Consider the following 20,746-nt stretch of genomic DNA (forward strand, 5'->3'; position numbering starts at 1 on the left):
ATGGCAGGTGGGATCTTAGTTCCCCAACCAGGGATCGAACCCACACCCCCTGCAGTGGAAACGTGGAGTTTTACACACTGGACCACCAAGGAGGTCCCCTGTAGATATTTTGATAATGGACATTCTGACTGGTGTGAGGTAATACCTCATTGTAGTTTTGACTTGCATTTCTCTAATAATTAGTGATGTTGAGCATCTTTTCATGTGCCTGTTGGTCATCGTATGTCTTCTTTGGAGAAATGTCTACTTAGGTCTTCTGTCCGTTTTTTGATTGGGTTGTTTGGGGTTTTTTTGTATTGAGTTGTATGAGCTGTTTGTATATTTTGGAAATTAATCCCTTGTCAGTCATGTCTTTTGCAAATATTTTCTCCCAGTCCATAGGTTGCCTTTTCATTTTGTTTATGATTTCCTTTGCTGTGCAAAAGCTCATAAGTTTGATTAGGTCCCATTTGTTTATTTTTGCTTTTATTTCTATTGCCTTGGGAGATGACCTAAGAAAACAGTGCTACGATTTATGTCAGAGAATGTTTTGCCTATGTTCTCTTCTAGGAGTTTTATGGTGTCCTTTCTTATATTTGTCTTTAAGCCATTTTGGGTTTATTTTTGTGTATGGTGTGAGGGAGTGTTTTAACTTCAGTGATTTAAATGCAGCTGTTCAGCTTTCCCAACACCACTCGCTGAAGAGACTATCTTTTCTCTATTGAATATTCTTGCTTCCCTTGTCAGAGATTAATTGACCTTAGGTGTGTGGGTTTCTCTGTTCTGTTCCATTGATCCATATGTCTGTTTTTTGTGCCAGTACCATGCTCTTTTGATTACTGTAGCTTTGTAGTATTGTCTGAAGTCTGGGAGGGTTATGCCTCCAGCTTTGTTCTTTTTCCTCAGGATTGCTTTGGCAATTCTGGGTCTTCTGTGGTTCTCTTTAGAATCTGATTTGGGGAAAATGTCAAAAGGTTTGAACATTTGATTAAATAGGATCACAGATCATTATGAAATAATACTGAATTATCTATTTAACCAAAATGACAATAGATGATGTTAAAGGCAAATACAGAAATTCACCTAAGTGTAAACAAAACTTAGCTCTTTTGAGAAGACAGTGTTGTCTTTATCAGGATTTTGATTACTTAAGAAAACATGCACAGTAAATTATTTTGATAAGACACAAAATCTTTGCTATCTGGGCAGATTACTTAAAACTTAAAGAAACTTCCACAGTCTTTCAAAAGCAGACCAAAAGTCCAATAAAACTTTTTTCTTTTTAACAGAGAGAAAACTAAATTCTAATTTTGCACCAGTGTACTGTTGATATTAAAACTTATTTTTTAAAAAAACTTAAATTCATTCCAATCTTAGCCAGCTTGACTACACATAAAGTTCCTTTCCCAGGATTCCTTTGTTATAAACCTCATAACTTTTTTATGTCCATTCAGATCTTGTCCTGTTTATTTTTTTTCCTTTTTCTCATTCTGGAACAATGAATCATTTTACTTTCCTTATCTACTTTTCATACAGTTGTTGCCTTTAACTGTTAATTTTTCTAAGTAGTTTTTAAAAATTGAGGGACTTCCCTGGTGGTCCAGTGGTTAAGACTCTGGCACTTCCACTGCAGGGGGAGCAGGTTCGAGCCCTGGTTAGGGAACTAAGATCCCGCATGCCATGTGGCACAGCCAAAAAATGAAAAAATAAAAATAGAAATAAAAATTTTAAAAATTGAGATGTAATTGACATTGTGTAAGTTTAAGGTATACAGTGTGTTGCTTTGGTACATTTATGTATTGCAATATTATTCAGTAGCATTAGCTAACACCTTTATAATGTCACATATTTATCATTTCCTTTTTGTATTGAGAACAGTGAAGATTTAGTCTCTTAGTAACTGAAACTTATAATACAGTGGAGTTGACTATAATCATTATGCTATGCATTACATCTCCAGAACTTATCTCCTGGTTGTAAGTTTGTACTCTTCAACAACATCTCTCCAATTCCCTCACCCCCTAGCCCTTGTTTTTACAAGTTCAGTTTTTCGATATTCCACATATAAGTGATATAATACAGTATTTGTTCTTCTATGTCTGGCTTATCTCACTTAGCGTAATACCTTTAAGGTCCATCTATGTTGTCGCAAATGGCAGTATTTCTTTCTTTCTCATGGCTGAATAATACTCCATTGTATATATTTACTATATCTTCTTTATCCTTTCATCTGTTGACAGACACTTAGGCTGTTTCCATATCTTGGTTATTGTGATTAATTCTTCAGTGAACATCGTTGTGCAGATATCCTCTTGAGATACTAATTTGAATTCCTTTGTATGTGTACCTAGAAGTGGAATTGCTGTTTCATATGGTTGTTCAATTTTTAACTTTTTGAAGAACCACCATAGTGTTTTTCATAATGGCTGTAGTAAGTCATTTTAATTACATATATTGATTAGAATTTTTAACCCGTAGAATCTTTTATTCCTCCTGAAACTAAGAAGTAAGCAACTGTGGACTGTCTGTTACACTAGCATTCCATGGATTGGCAAATTTATGAGTACATTTTATAATTTCTAGAAGTATATTCTTTCTCATAGTAAATGTTTCTATGTGGCACACAAGATATTTACTGATAGACCCAAGTATTTTTAGTTTCTCTGTAAAAGGAAACCAAAAGTGGATACACCAGTAATTAATGTTTCAGTATTTTATCTTGTTTGGAAATGACCTAGATATTTAATGAATATCCATCACTTAACTTATCTCAGCATAACTTTAAGGTTTCAAGTACCAAAAAGATTTTGGAAACTGTTTTTTTTTTTTTTTTTTTGTCTGTGCCGCGCAGCTTGTGGGATCTTAGTTCCCCAACCAGGGAATCAACCTGGGCCCTCGGCAGTGAAAGCGCAGAGTCCTAACCACTGGATTGCCAGGGAATTCCTGGAAACTATTTTTTTTTTTTTTTTTTTTTTTGCGGTACGCGAGCCTCTCACTGCTGCGGCGTCTCCCGTTGCGGAGCACAGGCTCGGGACGCGCAGGCTCAGCGGCCATGGCTCACGGGCCCAGCCGCTCCGAGGCATGTGGGATCTTCCCAGACCGGGGCACGAACCCGTGTCCCCTGCATCAGCAGGCGGACTCTCAACCACTGCGCCACCAGGGAAGCCCCCTGGAAACTATTTTTAAGTTGACATACTGTGAAGCATAATTATTGTTGAAAAGGTCAGTTATAAATTTTTTAAAATTTTATTGAAGTATATTGATTTATAATGTGTCAATTTCTGCTGTATAACAAAGTGATTCAGTTTTACATATATGTATTCTTTTTCATATTTTTCTGTTATGGTTTATCACAGGATATTGAATATAGTTCCCTGTGCTATACAGTAGGACCTTGTCGTTTATCCATCCTATATATAATAGTTTGCAGCTACTAATCTCAAACTTCCAATCCTTCCCTCCCCCATGCCCCTTTCCCCTTGGCAACCACAAGTCTGTCTCTGTATCTGTGGGTCTGTTTCTGTTTCGTAGATTTCTTCATTTGTGTTGTATCTTAGATTCCACATATAAGTGACATCATATGGTATTTGTCTTTCTCTTTCTGACTTACTTCACTTAGTATGATAATCTCTAGGTCCATCCATGTTGCTTGCAAATGGCATTATTTCATTCTTTTTTATGGTGGAGTAATATTCCACTGTGTGTGTGTGTGTGTGTGTGTATGTATATGTATATATGTGTGTGTGTATGTATGTATATATATATATATATATATACACATACACACCACATCTTATTTATTGTTTATCCATTCATCTGTTGATGGACATTTAGGTTGCTTCCATGTTTTGGCTAATGTAAATAATGCTTCTATGAACATAGGGGTGCATGTATCTTTTCAAATTATAGTTTTGTCTGGATATATGCCCAGGAGTGGGATTGCTGGATCATATGGCAACTCTATTTTTAGTTTTTTGAGGATTTTTAAAATTTTATCTTACCTCTATTTAATTTACTTTTTCTTAAAAATTATGTTTAGATTACTCAAGAAAATTTCATGAGACATTAAACAGCTAACCATCATGTTACATTCTTTTTCTTGCTGACAAATTCTGTAACAGAGATAACATGAACTTATTTGACTTTTAATAAACCTAGGTAGAATAAAAGTATTATATTTAATGCTGACAACTCTAAAGGCATGCCTGTTTTAATTAAACCACAAACAAACTAGCTTTTATTTACCAAAGATTATCCTAGACCACATGAACTTGAATAGAACTCTTCACAAATACCATCTGGAGGTAGAAAAAAATTACACATTTATAACATATAGACATACATAAACATACAGATGCAAATAGGATCTTATAGGTTTCATTTTATAATTTTAGCTATGGGACAGGTACAATAATGCAAAATTTACTAGTTTAAAATACAACAGTTGGATCCAAATTGTATTTCTGGCAGATGGAATAAGTTAAGGTGTCTTGCTTAGATAACTAAAGCTTTTCAGTAATACTTGTGGTGAAGATTTTTAAGATTTTTCATGGGCCTAGTTTTCAAATAACCTTTTTCCCCCTTCTGATAAGAATTACCTTGGTTCCTAGAGGGAACTAGGTAGAACATTTCCATCTCAAAAGGCACAGAGAAAGAATGTAAGTTTCACCAAGAAAGACTTTTGTTCCCTAAGTCCAGATGCTTTACAATATCTACAAGTCTTTTAAGATGGATAGGGGAGGTTTGGGAATTTGTAGAAAGGAAAGGTGGGCTTTGAATTGCTGCTAGAGCTGCATTTCAGTTCTTGTAAAGACCCAATCTTCAACACAAGGACAGTTGTTTTTAATTCCTGGAAAAATTGGGTTGCAACTTGTTTGGATCCACCCGTCCAACTACATTATCTTTAATTTGCTTCTTCATAGCAAGGAGAAGCTCTTCAACTAAGATGGAAATCAAAAGGTTCCTAGATTCCTATGTTCTAGATTTAGAGTGGTTTGTCTTTGGGATGTTTTTCTTTCCCCCTGGGTACATAGTTTCATTTAGCTTAAGGGAAAAGGCCTTAAAAAAAAAAACACTCACAAAATTCCTATCAGGCTCTGAATATCAGCTTCTGTTTTGGCCAATTCTGACCATAGCACTGCTTAAAAAAAAACAAACAATCCTTTCAAATATTTTGTCAGGTTTCAGCCAGCACAGAGAGTAAATATTCCTGTCAGTATTAAACAACCACTTGGATACAAGAGGAGTCTCCAAAGAGAGTGCAAAGGGTACGCCTCCCTCCATTCCCCAAGATCCAGAACCTTCCCAAAGACAGCCCAAATAAAGACAGTTCTCTTGAGAGTTGCCAATAGTCGGTCCTCACTGCAAATGGAGTGCAACCCACATCTGTCTGGCCATGTCTAGCTGAAAACAGGTGGAAACCCACATTTCTGCCCAGTCATATTTTGGGGCGCCCCACCTGATGGTTGAGTTTCCTGCTTATGCAAGGACTGACAACCAGACAGAAAGCCAAGCCAAGTTCACAGGACAAAACAAGACAAATGAGAAGGCAATAGCTGTCCCTGAGGTAACCATTGGGTACCTCAAAACCAAATTCATGAGAGTCTAAATTTGGAAAGGAAGGGACAATGTGGACTTTTACCTTCCTCTCTTGACTGGGCACTAGAGATCCAGGAGAGTTGGCTCTTGTAAGAATTCTCATCTTTTGCCAACTTCTGTCAGTTTTCCCAGGATCCCATCTGCAGGCTCCAGGGCAGGTGGGGCTTAAATTAGAGAATGTAGTAGCCCAGGTATCTACCAGAATTTGGCAAGGTTTTTCGCCAATTTTAATTTTAGTTTCCCCTTGGGTATTTAAGGGAATAACTGGTAGAGTTTACCAGAGAATCCCTTGGAGTCCCATCCACATGGGAGGCACCCTCTTGGGGGCCTCCTTCAAGGGTGGATACGGGGGCCATTCAATTTGCTGTAGAACGATTTGACAAAAACCTTTGAGAACAATCTTTTTTCTAGTGTCCTGGTTGATTGCAAATGAGACACCAATTCTGGGCCAGTGTTTTGTTGATGGACCCCTAGGAGGGCGCAGTGAGGGAGTCCCAGGTGTTTCAGGTTTCTGGTCTTGGAACTGGTTGCAGCTGTGAGGTCACTAACTTGGTCGCCTTTGTTACAGTTTTATAGTTTATTCAGAGTGGAAAGGCAATTCAGATAGAGGACTAATAGACTGAGTACTCAGGGAAAGGAGGATAGAGAGGAGTAGTAGAAGCTACCTCCGTCTTAAAGTCTTTTGTTTTAAGTACCTACTGCACCTTTAATTTTTCATTAGCCTTTTGCAATGACTCTTTCAGTGAAGTTATTTTGGAATCTTAAAGCCTTTCCGAGCCTTCTGCACACCACTTAAAATAAGTGTTCCATTCTTTCAAGTGCACTTCGTAAAGTGAACAAACTTGTGTAATTAGAACATTGCCCATAATGGCCATTGCAACTCTAAATTGCCTTAGTAAGATTTTGCCATTTTAGTAGATATCTACAGCTTCTGGGACCACAGTTCTTAAACATAAAACAAGCAGTTGTGCCAGGTGGTGCATGCTCAATTCTTTGAAACGTGAAGATCTCATTTCTTTAGTTAAGCCTTGGGTCTCTTGGAGCCAAATTAATACCTAAGAGGGATGTGCCACGGGTCTGGGGATTTTGTGGTGTTTTACAATATACCTCATTGTATGGAAATTTTCTTGAGGTGGCAGGTGACCTAGTGTTGACCTATCCCACTCTGTGACCAATTTATCTTAACACAGGATTCTTACAGTTAGGTGGTGAGCATTCTATCAGCTTTTAAGTGCTCAACCTGTGCCCACCAATTTTGTGGTTTTGGCTTCAAGATGCCCATTAACAATAGATCTATTATTCCTTTACCCCATATGCACATTAACAGAAACCAACAGTAATCAAGGAAACGGAACTGTGGACACTGCAGTAACCAAGGAGATGGCACTGTGGACTGGCCAAGAGAAGGCCTTAGGTGCTCATCACAAATGGTTCCCAAAGTGGAACTACAGACCGAACCAGCAGAACCCAACAAAAGGGGACTAATGGGCTTCCCTGGTGGCGCAATGGTTAAGAATCCACCTGCCAATGCAGGGGACACGGGGTTCGAGCCCTGGTCCAGGAAGATCCCACACGCCGCGGAGCAACTAAGCCCACATGCGCCACAACTACTGAGCCTGTGCTCTAAAGCCCATGAGCCACAACTACTGAGCCTGCGTGCCACAACTACTGAAGTCCGCGCACCTGGAGCCTGTGCTCTGCGACAAGAGAAGCTCCCGCAATGAGAAGCCCACACACTGCAATGAAGAGTAGCCCCTGCTTGCCACAACTAGAGAAAGCCTGCACGCAGCAACGAAGATCCAACACAGCTAAAAATAAATAAATTTAAAGAAAAAAGGGGTGGGGGACTAACTGAGCCCTCAGACTAACTGAGAGCTGGGGACTTGGGTTCCAGGTGTCGGCTCAAACTGACCCATTAAGCTGTGTCCTGGGACCACAGACTAACCAAGGGCTAAGGACTGGTGCTCTGTTAGAGACTCCTGTCAGTCTAGATCAACCCATGAATCCTGGACTGGAAAGCCAATTAGACCAGAAGCTCAATGTAGAGAGTGGAGTTCGTATCAAGAGGAACTTACCCACGGCCCTCAGAAACAGTGACAAAGAAAGAGAACTCAGGGACTTCCCTGGCGGTCCAGTGATTAAGACTCTGCACTTCCACTGCAGGGGGTACAAGTTCAATCCCTGGTCAGGGAATATCAACACGTGTATTTCTTGTTGTCTATGAAGTCATCAGGAGTCTTCAGATCCCACCACTACTACCAAAACTTAAAATACAAAAATCAACTGGGTAAATTTTAAAGCTCTTATTGGCTTTATTTAATGATTCATGAATCAGGCAGTATCCCATCTAGCACAAAGAAAGGAGCTCCAAGGAGCTGTACAAAATAAAGGACTTTTATAGGTAGAAGGAGTTACTGAGTCCAAGCTCATACTGCTCACTGCATGACAGGCCAATAAATCAAGAGACAAGTTGTTGGGGCAAGGAACAGCAACTTTATTCGGAAAGCCAGCAGACCAAGAAGATGGTGGACTCCTGTCCCAAAGAACCATCTTACCTGAGTCAGAATTCAGGCTTCTTTTATACTAAAGAGGGAAGGGGTGTGGCTGGTTGTTGCAAACTTCTTGGTGCTGGAATCCTTTGCTCTTGCAGCTGTCCATGTCCAAGTAAGTCAGGTCACAATGTTCACATAAACCTCCTGGATACACACAGGCCAAGGGATGGCAGGTTCCATCACAAACCCAACCCGAGGCACCACAGTGAGTCCTGGGGCAGCACTATGGAAGCCAGGCCTCTTCTGTGTCCAAGTGGTTGTGGAGTTGGCACAGCTGGGGACCTGAGACATGGGTCTCCTGGGCAGTCACAGCTATCAGTCCAGCTTGCCTGTGGAGCTCACGCTTCACCTTTTCTTCACAAACTTCTTTCTGGAAGCATTGGGATTTAACCGTCTCCTGCCGGCTCCCAAGGTGCTGTCTCGGACCTGCAAGGTAGCTGACCGGCTGGAGATGTCATTCTCTGCAAAGGGAGACACCCCAGCTATGTAGTCAGGGGCAAATACGTCAGTTTTCTGCCTGGCCTTCCGGGAAAGTCGCAGCTGAGGGAAGCGCTGGTCCTCGGTCAGGTGGGGGTTGATGGCGTACTTACCCCCTTTGGGAGTGGGGAGTGAATACTGCAAATAAGATGAGGAAAGGCCATTAGGAGGACGGGGATTCGTATTTATGCACATCAGATCCTGTTACATAAAGCTTACCTGACAACTCTGCACGCAGGCAGACGACACCAACGGAGTCTATCGTCACTGCCTACTGTGCACTGAGTACATGACATGCATCTTCCCACTTGAGCCTACTCTCACCTCACAGATGAAAAGCAACACGGTATTGTGACTACATTCCCTCAACAAAAGACAGAAAGAATTACACTAAAACACAGAACCCTAGTAAGCAGGTACCATTTTCATAATGGTATAGGTTAGCACTTCTGAAATAACCACACACACACACACTCCAGTTGAACAAAATTATAATTATGGAAAATGGTGTTATGAAGGGTGTTATGGATATTAGAGGGAGGGCTAGAATGAACTCTGTGGTGTTGAACTGAATCTGAAGTTATAAATTCAATTTTTAATACAGGTAAGAGAAAAAGTATTAATATGTGTATTTATATATAATATTTCCCATCTTTGTCTACTGTGGACCTAGAATTAATGCCACCCTAGGACAATAAGCATACCCACTGTCCAGTGTCCAGATCTTTGCTTCTAAAAACTTAAGAGCTCCTTAGAGAAATGGCTGATTCCAGGGCACAGGCAGGGAGGTATAAGGGTCGGAACAGCTTGCTGTGCCAGAAAGTAAAATTGTTCAAAGAATAACTGGGGCACATCAAAAAGACACAGAAGCCATCCTGAAGGGGCTCCATGAACAGTTTGAGTATCAAAATAAATAAGGATAGCAATGGATCACAGCCTACAGACTACAATAAAAATACATGTGACCACACTCATATAAATGATATATGGGAAAGTTCCTCTTTACAGCAGAATGCCAAGTAATAAATATGGAGAAGAAACGATGCAATTAGAAAATCACCATTTGGCAACCTTCATTGTAAAAACTGATTCAGATGACTTTAACCAGTAAAAGTTTGATGAGAAACAGTATTCACACAGTATCAGACTATCTTTCTCTAAGTTACTTATTAATCACGGATAATAACCTTACAGGAAATTTGGTGATCTTGGTTTTGTTAATTATATTGTGGTTACACAAGAAACCTCCAACTAAGTGATCAGAGTTATTATCAGCAGTAAACTGGACACAGCCTGAATCTAACCAGGAGGAAACACCAGACAAACCCAAGGTAAGGGAGAGTCTACAAAGTAACTGCTTTGTACTCTTCAAAACTGTTCAGAACTGTCAAGGTCATGAAAGACAGCAGACCTGAGAAACGACTTCAGTTTAAAAGAGACTAAGGAGACAGGACAATGAAATGCAACAGTGAAATGCAACATGTGATCCTAGACTGGATCCTGGACCCCAAACAAACCCCCTTCTCTTGCTGTAAAAGAAATCTGGCAAAGTTTGAATATGGTCTAAGGACTCTCCTGGCTGTCCAGTGGTTACGACTCTGCACTTCCAATGCAGGAGGCATGCGTTCGATCCTTAGTTGGGGAACTAAGATCCCACGTGCCACGTGGCACAGCCAGAAAAAAAAAAAATGTCTGGAGCTTCCCTGGTGGCACAGTGGTTGAGAGTCTGCCTGCTAATGCAGGGGACACAGGTTCGAGCCCTGGTCTGGGAAGATCCCACATGCCGTGGAGCAACTAGGCCCATGAGCCACAACTACTGAGCCTGTGCGTCTGGAGCCTGTGCTCCGCAACAAGAGAGGCCGCGACAGTGAGATGCCCGTGCAGCACAATGAAGAGTGGCCCCCGCTTGCCACAACTAGAGAAAGCCCTCGCACAGAAACGAAGACCCAACACAGCAAAATAAATAAATTAATAAACTCAAAAAAAAAAAAAAGTCTGAATATGGTCCATAGATTAGATAGTATTGAAGTAATGTTAACTTCTTGGTTTTGGTAATTGTATTGTGGGTATCTAAGACGAAGTCCTTGTTTCAGGAAACACACACAAGTATCTAGGTGCAAAAGGGCGTCATGCATAATTTACTCTCAGATGGTTTAGGGGAAAAGAAAAAATATAAATGATAAAGCAAATATAGTGAATGATTAAATTGGGAAATCTAAGTGAAAGCTAAATGGGAATTATTTGTACTATTTTTGGCAACTTTTTATTAAAAAAAAAAAATTACGAGATACCATTAAAAAAAATTATTTCAAAATAGAAAGTTAAAAAAAACAACCTTTCTAACGTTAGTGGCATGCACCATACCTGGAGAACTCAGAGCCAGGTCAGCCACACTCATACTTGCCTGCCTGTCAACCCTTCTCTCCTGATTCCTCAAAACAAATCCACCCCGCTGTGTATCCAGCCCAGGACTCTCTTGTGCTGAGTATTTACACAACCTTCCCTTGTGGTTCTTGAAGCTTCTAGACATTCTACCCATCTTCAAATTCCCACACAAATCCATCCTCCACCGTCCTGCAAACCATCCCTCTTTGAACCCACATATATTTGGACCTTGCTTTTTACCGTGTGGAATTACTGGTTATTTCTCCTTAGACTGCAAACTCCTCAAAAACCTCACAGGGAGGTTGAGTTGTGAGCTCTCCCCCACCTGCCTTGGTCCCTGGATAACAGGCTTTCAATAACTATCTTTAGAAACCAGGAGGGTCTGTTTATCCTCTCTGATCATTTCGATCCTGGTGCTAAAAGGTCTCGCTTCCCCGACCTGGGCCCTGCTGTTAGGGGAGCGGGAGATGCGCCACTCACCCGGAGGCCCCGAGGATTCAGCACCTTAGGGTTGCGGGAAAAGTGCATGCACAGGGTTCCATCGTCGCTGACGGTCACAGACACCTTCTTCAGTGTCTTGTTTCCACACTGTGCACAGAACACTCTGCTCATGTCAGATGTTGTCCTGCAGAAACAAAGGAGATGCATCACACTGGAGTCAGAGGCAGCAAACCCCATCCCCAGAGCACAAGGTGAGTCTCGGGCCTCAGAGGAGGAGACACAAGAAATGGGGACAGGCTGGACTGCACCGCACACATCCCAGACCAAGGCCACCTGCCCTCACGCTGCTGATATAAGCACACTGCTGCTGCACGGCTCCCACAGCAAAGGTAAATGACATAAGGAGCAAGTTAGTAAGTAAGAAAACTGAGCAGGATGTTGTTACAGTAATAATGAACTCTTACTGAATTTTGTTAGGCATTATTCCACAAGTTTAATGTCAAAATAACCCTATGAAGTTAATATATCTCCATTTTACGGATGGGGAAACGAAGGCAAGGTAAGGTAGCTTGCTCAAGGTCACAGAGCTAGTAAGTGGCAGGTATAAGCCCAGGGAATCTGGCTCCAAAGTCAGTGCTCTTACCACCACCATACTTTCTCAAGGGTCATATTATTACATTACTCAACTATTTCTGAATACCTTGTGCCCAAGTATCAGCCTAGGCATTAAGCCAGGAGGTGGCTCTGGAGGTGCTGAGAATTTACTAACCAACAGGACACACTATCAAAGCTGCTATGATTAAATGGGTGTGGGTGCTGAGGCAGACCCACAGGCCTTGCCTCTCTCCCACCCGCTCAAGGCCCAGCGATGGACCCTGAACAGGCAAAGCTGCTGTTGTCAGGGACCAAGCAGGAGCCCTGGTGTCTGTCCTTGAGGAATTCTCCCTCAGTTCCCAGTGGTAAGGACACAAGAGCTGCGTGAAACTGCCGGAGAAGCCAAGCCCTTTCCTGAAGTCTCTGCGAGTGAACTAAGCAACAGGGGCTAGGAAATAATTATTTTGTGCAAGAAACCACTCAGTCACTGGGGTTAATCTAACAAGAATGGAGAACATTTCCAAGTGTTTCTAGGAACGAATGTTAATTTGAGGAACTTAGAGCTTTTGTAACAAAGGACAATGGGGGAAATGAGATTTCATGAAGCAAAAAGCTTTACCGACATGAGCCTGGCATGTTTAAACACTAAAGATTCAAAGAATGCAGAGGCAGTTTTGAGGAGTGGCTCCCCAGCAGACCTGCAGAGGACGGTAATAGAGATGGGCCCCGAGCCACGTGGGGGAGGGCTTCATCCAGGCTACTCCACCGTCAGTGGAACAGCACTGGGGACACAGGGAGAGACACCTTACTGCTTTGGAAAGCAGTGCACACAGGCCTCCACAGTAAGGGGCTCCACCAGATACCTGACATGATGGCTACCATGTCTAGACTGAATCTGTGGAAAGGCTGGAAGCCACCAAGTTCCCAGGGCCACGCTTCACTCAACAGCAGGGCTGCAGTATAGTCTCTTACATTCCAACCAGATCTCGGATCCGGGGGCCTCTCCACACACCACCAGCCCTCACCACGAGAAAAACCAATTCATGAGGCAGAAAAGAAATGGGGAGGACTGCATGGTCAATGAACTAAACAGTTCACCTCAACGGAGCACTTCCTATGCGCCAGACAAGCACTCTTTTATGTGATGATCTCCCTAGTTCCTCACAACCACCTTTCTAATTTTACATAAGAATCATCTGAGGTACAGAGAAGCTGACCAACTTCTGCAAAGTCACACAGCTACTAGGAGACAGAATCTGGATTGGAACCCACTTAGTCTGGATCCAGAGTCCACTTTTTTTTTAAACAGAAAATTTCAAACATGAAGTAAACCAAAGAGCACAATGAACCCTCATGGACCCATCACCCAGCTTCATCTCTACCCTCACCCATTCCTCCCACTTCTGTTTTATTTCAAAGCAAGTCCCAGACGTTATCCCATCCATAAACATTTTGGCACTTACTGCTAAACGACTAGGGCTCTTTGCTCCAGAACCCACACCCTTAATCCTATACACAAAGGTAAGGACAAAAAACACCTGCCCTGGCTTTGTCAGGTGGGAGGTCACTGGCCACCTCTGTCCCAGGGCTTTCAGTGCCCTGGTGGGGGCAGAACCTGGCCTGAGTAGGAATGACAAGGTGGAGGGAATGCCTGTACCCAAGGCAAGGCTCTCCTTCAAGAAGTCTCTAGAAGGTTTAGGAACAGAGGAGTGTTCAACAGAGGGGCACTGAGCCCAGGTTATTGGCTACATACTTGAAACAGCCGTGGCACCGCAAGATGTAGCTCCGGGCCTCGCGGATCAGCATGCCGTTCACGGCCAGCACATGCAGCCCCATCTGGAGCAGGACATTCTGCAACCAACAAGTTAAAGGGAGACTGAACTCATAGCAAAACCAAGAACTGTTTAATATCTGCATAATCACAGGTAAAAGAACTTCCCAAACCCTGGTTTGGCTCATAAAGGGCTTCTACTAAAGAAAAGCAAGCTTAGGATACCTCTCAAGACATGTAAACTAGGACAAGGACCCAGATTTTTCTTCTCTCAGGTGCCATGGACCGAGATCATCATTTCGCCAAGGCCTCCTTTAGCAATCTCTCTTAACAGAGACATTTATTGTGTGAGAGCAAATATACTCATTTCTGGACTCAAAACCTCTACAGTCTCCAAATACTTAACTGAGCACAGGACGTTACACACACTGAAAGAAAAGCACCAACAGATCATGAATACTGAACATCAGAAATTTAATATACCACATACTTTCTGTAGGTATATTATGATTCCCTAACCTCCAAGCAAAACTAAAAATTACCAAAGAGCACAGGCAAAGTTTCTAGAGCCAGGAAAAGAAGCATTACACAACAGCCCTGTACACACCCCCAAACCTCCAAAGGACCACTGCCTGTAACAGGTATGACACCAAGCCCAGGGCCAGCCGATGCCCATTCCACCCACCTGCATGGCGAAGTCTGTAGTCACACAGCCGACCCGCACATCCTTCGGGATGGCACACTGCTTCATCTCCTGCTGGACCTGCTTGATGTTGCTGGGGGTTATCCACCCACCCCCGTCATCATCACTGTCTTGGTCCTTCCTTTCTTCAAATCCATTCTCTTCGTTCTCTTCCTCACTTGGAATAGCCTCACCTTTGTCAATCTGAAACGTTAACAGAATTCAAACTTCTCGCCCAAAGGAGCAGCTGGGAGACGCTAGTCTGTTGTCATCAGGAGATCATAAAGCAGGGCCTTACCAGCAGCTCCTGCAGTTCATGATCAATATTAGGCAAAGGATTTCTCCAGAACACAAAGGAACTGAATTCTAGGTCCTCAGGCTCACCGACTGGGTGTCCATGTTCTACTGTTCCTCGTGCGGGTTTAGGCTGAAGTTAAAAGAAAAATAATTTTAAAACCTGAAAATTGAGAGGGTTATAAATGAAATGATATACGATATACAAGCCAGATCAGACAAGGATGGACAAACTATGCTATCTGTCTAGGTAAATTTGGTTCCCTCTAAACAGACAATTTGTGGAGATCTGACATGTAACAGAAAAGAGCATGAAGAGCCTGGCTGGCCTGTCTAAGAAATTACCTTTGAGGGCAGATGGAAACCAGAAATGTGTAGAGGAGTTTCTGGGTGCTGAATTGATGAACTCACTTTAACCTTTAAAAAGAAAAGAAAAAAATGACAGCTCTAAGCAAAGAAATGCAGGTTGAAAATTCAACATGGAAGAGTAATTTTTTTTAAAAAACAGAAAACAAAATACTTCCCCCTGGTTATTGAAATAAAAGATATTCAATGTTTTTTAAAAAGTGGGAAACATAAAAATATATGTAAAGAATTTTTTTAAAAAATAAATTTTTTTATTTTTGGCTGTATTGGGTCTTTGTTGCTGCGTGTGGCCTTTTCCCTAGTTGCGGTGAGCAGGGGCTCCTCTTCATTGCGGTGCGCAGGCTTCTCACTGCAGTGGTTTCTCTTGTTGCGGAGCATGGGCTCTAGAGCGCAGGCTCAGTAGTTGTGGTGCATGGGCTCAGTAGCTCTGCGGCATGTGGGATCTTCCCAGACCAGGGCTGAACCCGTGTCCCCTGCATTGGCAGGCGGATTTTTAACCACTGAGCCACCAGGGAAGCCCGTAAAGAATTATTCAGGGATTCCACTACTACCAAATAACCACTTCAGGACATTTCTTTTTTGTCCCTAGACATAAAGGTTTAATGAACATCATTATGTGTAAAACTTGGAAGTATCTTTGGTTATATCCTTAGGATAAATGCCTAAGAGTGGAATTGCTGGGTCAAAAGACAGGCTGTTTTAAAGCTTCTGATACAAAATAGCTAATTCCTGCCCAAAAGACTGCAGGAAAGGGCAATTTTTAGGAATCTCAAATTGACAGATGCCAAAGCAGAAACCCAGCTGAGCCACAAAGTCAGAGTTTATATGGAACTATTCCCTTCACTCCCATCGCCCCAAAACATTCTGGTGACACACAGATGTCTATATTTTAGGCATCACTTTTAGACTTCTTGGACTGGAGGACTCTACACTTGGTTGAAAACAAGTGAAGGCAGTTCTGCCTAGAATAGAATCATGAGCCCACTACAGTTCTGAGGACCTTAAGACAGTGGAGATCAAGTAATTCTCTGCAAACACTACTTGAAATTACTTATTTCAGTATAAGGTTAATAATCTATCTTTCAAAATCCTCTGGCCTAGAAACAGGTAATGGGGTCCAGGCACAAAACCATTAGTCTCTTCAACTTAGCCAAGCTGGACAAGTCCCTAAAAGCACAACAGGAACCCAGAATTTTGAAGGTAGCAAGAGTTGAAAAAAATGGTAATCATTTGAAGTGTTCTTTCTTGCTTGCTTCTGGAAAAGAATTCTATTTTTAAAAAACTAGTGAGAGGGGCTTCCCTGACGGCGCAGTGGTTAAGAATCTGCCTGCCAATGCAGGAGACACAGGTTCAAGCCCTGGTCCAGAAAGATCCCACATGCCATGGAGCAACTAAGCCCGTGGGCCACAACTACTGAGCCTGTGCTCTAGAGCCCGTGAGCCACAACTACTGAGGCCTGCGCACCTAGAGCCCGTACACCGCAATGAAGAGCAGCCCCCGCTCGCCACAACTAGAGAAACCCTGCCCGCAGCAACAAAGACCCAACACAGCCAAAAAAAATGAGAATATTTTTACTCTTTCTGCATTTTATTATTTTAATTTAGTTTATCTATTTGGTTGCACCAGGTCTTAGTTGCGACAGGCGGGCTCCTTAGTGTGGCATGCAAATTCTTAGTTGCAGCATGGGGATCTAGTTCCCTGAGCAGGGACTGAACCTGGACCCCCTGCACTGGGAGTGTAGAGTCTTAACCACTGTGCCAGCAGGGAAGTCCCTGCATTTTAAAATAACCAATGTTACCAAGAACCTACAGGTCAAGACTGAGACATGTTTGCTAATTGCAACGTATGAACCTTATCTGGATCCTGATCCAAACAAGTAAACTATTAAAAAAATTTTATAAAATAATTGCGAAATGTGAACACAGATTGGATATTTGATGATATCAGGGAATTACTATTAATTCTGTGTAGGTGTAATATTGGTTTTGTGGTTATTTTTTTTAGAGACATACCTTACCTTTAGAGACACACCAAGAAATATCTATCAGTGAAATGTTAGGCTGTCTGAGTTCAAAATATTCAGGGCTGGGGTTGGGTAAAGATGAAAACAGATCATGAGTTGACAACTGTGGAGGCAGGATGATGGGGACACTGGGTCCATTATACTACTCCCTCTACTTCTGTACATCTGATAGTTCTCATAATAAAAGTTAAAACAGGGCTTCCCTGGTGGCGCAGTGGTTGAGAGTCTGCCTGCCGATGCAGGGGACACGGGTTTGTGCCCCAGTCCAGGAAGATCCCACATGCCGCGGAGCGGCTGGGCCCGTGAGCATGGCCACTGAGCCTGCGTGTCCGGAGTGTGTGCTCCGCAACGGGAGAGGCCACAACAGTGAGAGGCCCACGTACCGCAAAAAAAAAAAAAAAAAAAAAAAAAGTTAAAACAGATAAAACCAACAATCTTTCTTATTTACCTTTTCTGGTTCTTGTTTTAGGTGAGACACCCCAACAAACTCTGCTTCCAGCTGGTAGGTAAGTGCCAGTACTTGGATATCTGTGGCAGAGAGGCTGGGATAGTCTCCAGTTTTCTTTGAAAACTCAGTCACTGTAAACAAGAGATTCCCAACTTCAGTTAAAAGCAAAGAGCTATATGACCTTGGATAACCATAATGAAAGTATAAAAAGAACTTAGGATCAGTATCCCAAGAAAAACGGAAGCCCCAAATCTTTTTTTTTTTAAACTGAAGTATAGTTGATTTACAATGTTGTTAATTACTGCTGCACAGCAAAGTAATTCAGTTATACATATACATACATTCCTTTTTAAAATATTCTTTTCCATTATGGTTATCATTGGATATTGAATATAGCTGTCTGTGCTATACAGTAGCACCTTGTTGTTTATCCATTTTATATATAAAAGCTTACATCTGCTCACCCCAACCTCCCCCAACCCCCTTCCCCTTCTATGTATGTGATTCTGTTTCTATTTCAGAAAGGTTCATTTGTGTCATATTTTAGATTCCACATATAAGTCATATCATATGGTTATTTGTCTTTCTCTTTCTGACTTCACTTAGTATGATAATCTCTAGTTACATCCATGTTGCTGCAAATGGCATTATTTCGTTATTTTTTGTGGCTGAGTAGTATTCCATTGCATACATGTACCATATCTTCTTTATCTGTTCATCACCAATGGACATTTAGGTTGTTTCCATGTCTTGGCTATTGTGAATAGTGCTGCTATGAATATAGGAGTGCATGTATCTTTTTGAATTACTATAGTTTTGTCTGGATATATGCCCAGGAGTGGGAATGTTTCAGCCCAATCTTATGAAGTAAGTACTGTTAGTATTTCCTCAAAAAGATTAAGTAACTTGTCAAAGATCACACAGCTAGGATGCTGGAGAAAGCTAAAGAAGTCACAAATAGTGTAGGTAACAACATCTCCATTATCAGGCCTTTAAACCCTAAAACACTTCCAATCACCTAGGTCCTTTCCTGGGCAGGATCACCGCCTTGATCCCTACAAGAGAACAACGCTGACTCCTAAGCCAAGTGAGAGTTGTTTAGTTTTCTTTCAGGACTAATGTAAGGCCTAAAAGCCATCCCTTTTTCTGACTTGAGGCTGGCCTCCATATCCAAAACAGTCATCACTCTTATCTACTGAAAAGAAATGGGCGAGAGTAAGAGATCTGGGTTCTTCTATTTTTTTCTTAATCTTTTTAACATCTTTATTGGAGTATAATTGCTTTACAATGGTTAGTTTTTGCTGTATAACAAAGTGAATCAGCTATACATATACATATATCCCCATATCTCCTCCTTCTTGCAGCTCCCTCCCATCTTCTATTTTTAATCCAAACGAATTTACTGAATACTTACAAAGCGCTGGACACTGCTGAGTGACATTATTCCTCATTTAATGCTCCCAGCAACCCCTCGGGTAGGTACTGTTAATCCCATTTTACAGATGGAGGCAACCGAGGCCTAGAGCGTCTGAGTGATATTCCCAAGGGCACATAACTAGTAACTGGCAAGGCCTGGCTGACTCATGACCCAGAACTCCTCTCTCCCACCACGGTCTCCTAGACCGTGGAGTTTCTTTTATTTACTTATTTTTTGAATTTTTGAATTTTATTTATTTTTTTATACAGCAGGTTATTAGTTATCCATTTTATACACATATTAGTGTATACATGTCAATCCCAATCTCCCAATTCATCCCACCACCCCCATCACCACCACCCCCTGCCACTTTCCCCCCTTGGTGTCCATACGTTTGTTCTCTCCATCTGTGTCTGTATTTCTGCCCGACCGTGCAGTTTCTAAATCAACTCTGATAAAGTATCCAGACTCCGACTAGAACCATAGCAGGTTCAGTCAGCAACCCGGGAACCAGCTTCGCCATTAACACCGGGCAGAGACACTCACCCAGCCGCACGTATTCCGGGAAGGGCTCCCTGAAACGTAGCTCGTAGGGCAGGACTGCGAGCCGCCTGCGCGTGGCCTTATCCCGAATCTCGCTGACCACATCCCGAATGGTGTAGATGTTCTTCCCGATGTCCTGAGGGGAGACCGGCCCAACTCACACCCGCCCGCACCACGCAGCGCGCTGCCCGATTTCCCAAGCTCCTTTAGGGGCCACCAGCCCAGACCCCGCTCCTCTCCGCCGGAGCTCCCTGTACCTGCAGAGCCGCGTCCCGCAGGAAAGCCCCTGCATCGGCTACAACGTGCTCCACCGGCGCCATTTTGGCCCATGTAGGCCGGAGCATGCATGCGCATGCAGATTGCGCCCGCCCCTCTGTCCCAATCTGGGCCTCTGGGAGCCGGGAAGAGCAGCCGCGGCAGCATCTTCCGGCTCAGGGCTCTCCGAGCGCATGCGCGGTGAGGCCGCCCCCTCTGCCTGGGAGGTGTGGGCGGGGTCAAACCTTGGGAGGGGCGGGGGTCCACCCGAGGAAATTCGCTTTGGCGTCTGCTCCTTAGCGCCTTCTTTACGCTTAAACGCAAATAGTCTGTATTAGTTTCATTGTTAACAATCAATACAGAGGCCCTAATTTAAAGATCACAACAACCCTATGAAATAGGTACTATTTTACGGGTAAGGGGTAGCTGCTCAGGAAAACTAGGCCCAACTAACATGGGTAGTTAGTGAGGTATCGAGATTAACACTGAAACAAACCGACTCAGAGCCGCTTTCTTACTACTGTTCCATACCGACCGCTGCTTGCTTACTTACCCCCGCTTCATTTTGAGCAACTTGGGTCCAGGATCTCTTACGCCACTTACATAAGCAAGGCTCATAATTCCTTGCTGAGATTCCATAATTATGAGATCTGGTCTATTAGAAATTCATGCTGGCGAATTTTGGCTGAATGATGACTTGAGTTTTCGGTCATCCACCTTCAGAGGTGTTGAGTTATTCTAAACTTTCTTTGTCAAGTCTTCACTCCAGTTTTTACCCCTTGGTTATATATATATTTTTTTTCTGTACGCGGGCCTCTCACTGTTGTGGCCTCTCCCGTTGTGGAGCACAGGCTCCGGATGCACAGGCTCAGCGGCCATGGCTCATGGGCCTAGCCGCTCCGTGGCATGTGGGATCTTCCC

At 42.7% G+C, this 20,746-nt stretch overlaps 1 protein-coding gene across 1 annotated transcript; it reads right to left on the reverse strand.

Moving 5' to 3' along the window:
• Positions 1–8,270: 8,270 nt before the first annotated feature.
• NOB1 (NIN1 (RPN12) binding protein 1 homolog) lies at positions 8,271–19,980 on the reverse strand. Its single transcript, XM_065898859.1, has 9 exons — positions 19,828–19,980; positions 19,574–19,706; positions 17,611–17,741; positions 15,119–15,190; positions 14,778–14,906; positions 14,483–14,683; positions 13,780–13,877; positions 11,472–11,616; positions 8,271–8,744 (listed from the first exon to the last, which is right to left on the reverse strand). Exons 1-9 carry the CDS (start codon positions 19,912–19,914, stop codon positions 8,475–8,477), a joined length of 1,266 nt encoding a protein of 421 aa, XP_065754931.1. The 5' UTR covers positions 19,915–19,980; the 3' UTR covers positions 8,271–8,474.
• Positions 19,981–20,746: the final 766 nt, after the last annotated feature.

The sequence above is a fragment of the Phocoena phocoena genome, chromosome 20 (genome assembly GCF_963924675.1).
Source record: "Phocoena phocoena chromosome 20, mPhoPho1.1, whole genome shotgun sequence".
Lineage (NCBI taxonomy): Eukaryota > Metazoa > Chordata > Mammalia > Artiodactyla > Phocoenidae > Phocoena > Phocoena phocoena.

Excerpts from the sequence above, each read along its gene's own strand:
- NOB1 (XM_065898859.1), bottom strand. The coding sequence starts at position 19,914 with ATGCTCCGGCCTACATGGGCCAAAATGGCGCCGGTGGAGCACGTTGTA. Across the intron at positions 14,907-15,118 it reads GTTTCCATCTGCCCTCAAAG|CCTAAACCCGCACGAGGAAC; the intron begins GTAATTTCTTAG and ends TTTTAACTTCAG. Across the intron at positions 14,684-14,777 it reads ATGAACTGCAGGAGCTGCTG|ATTGACAAAGGTGAGGCTAT; the intron begins GTAAGGCCCTGC and ends TTAACGTTTCAG.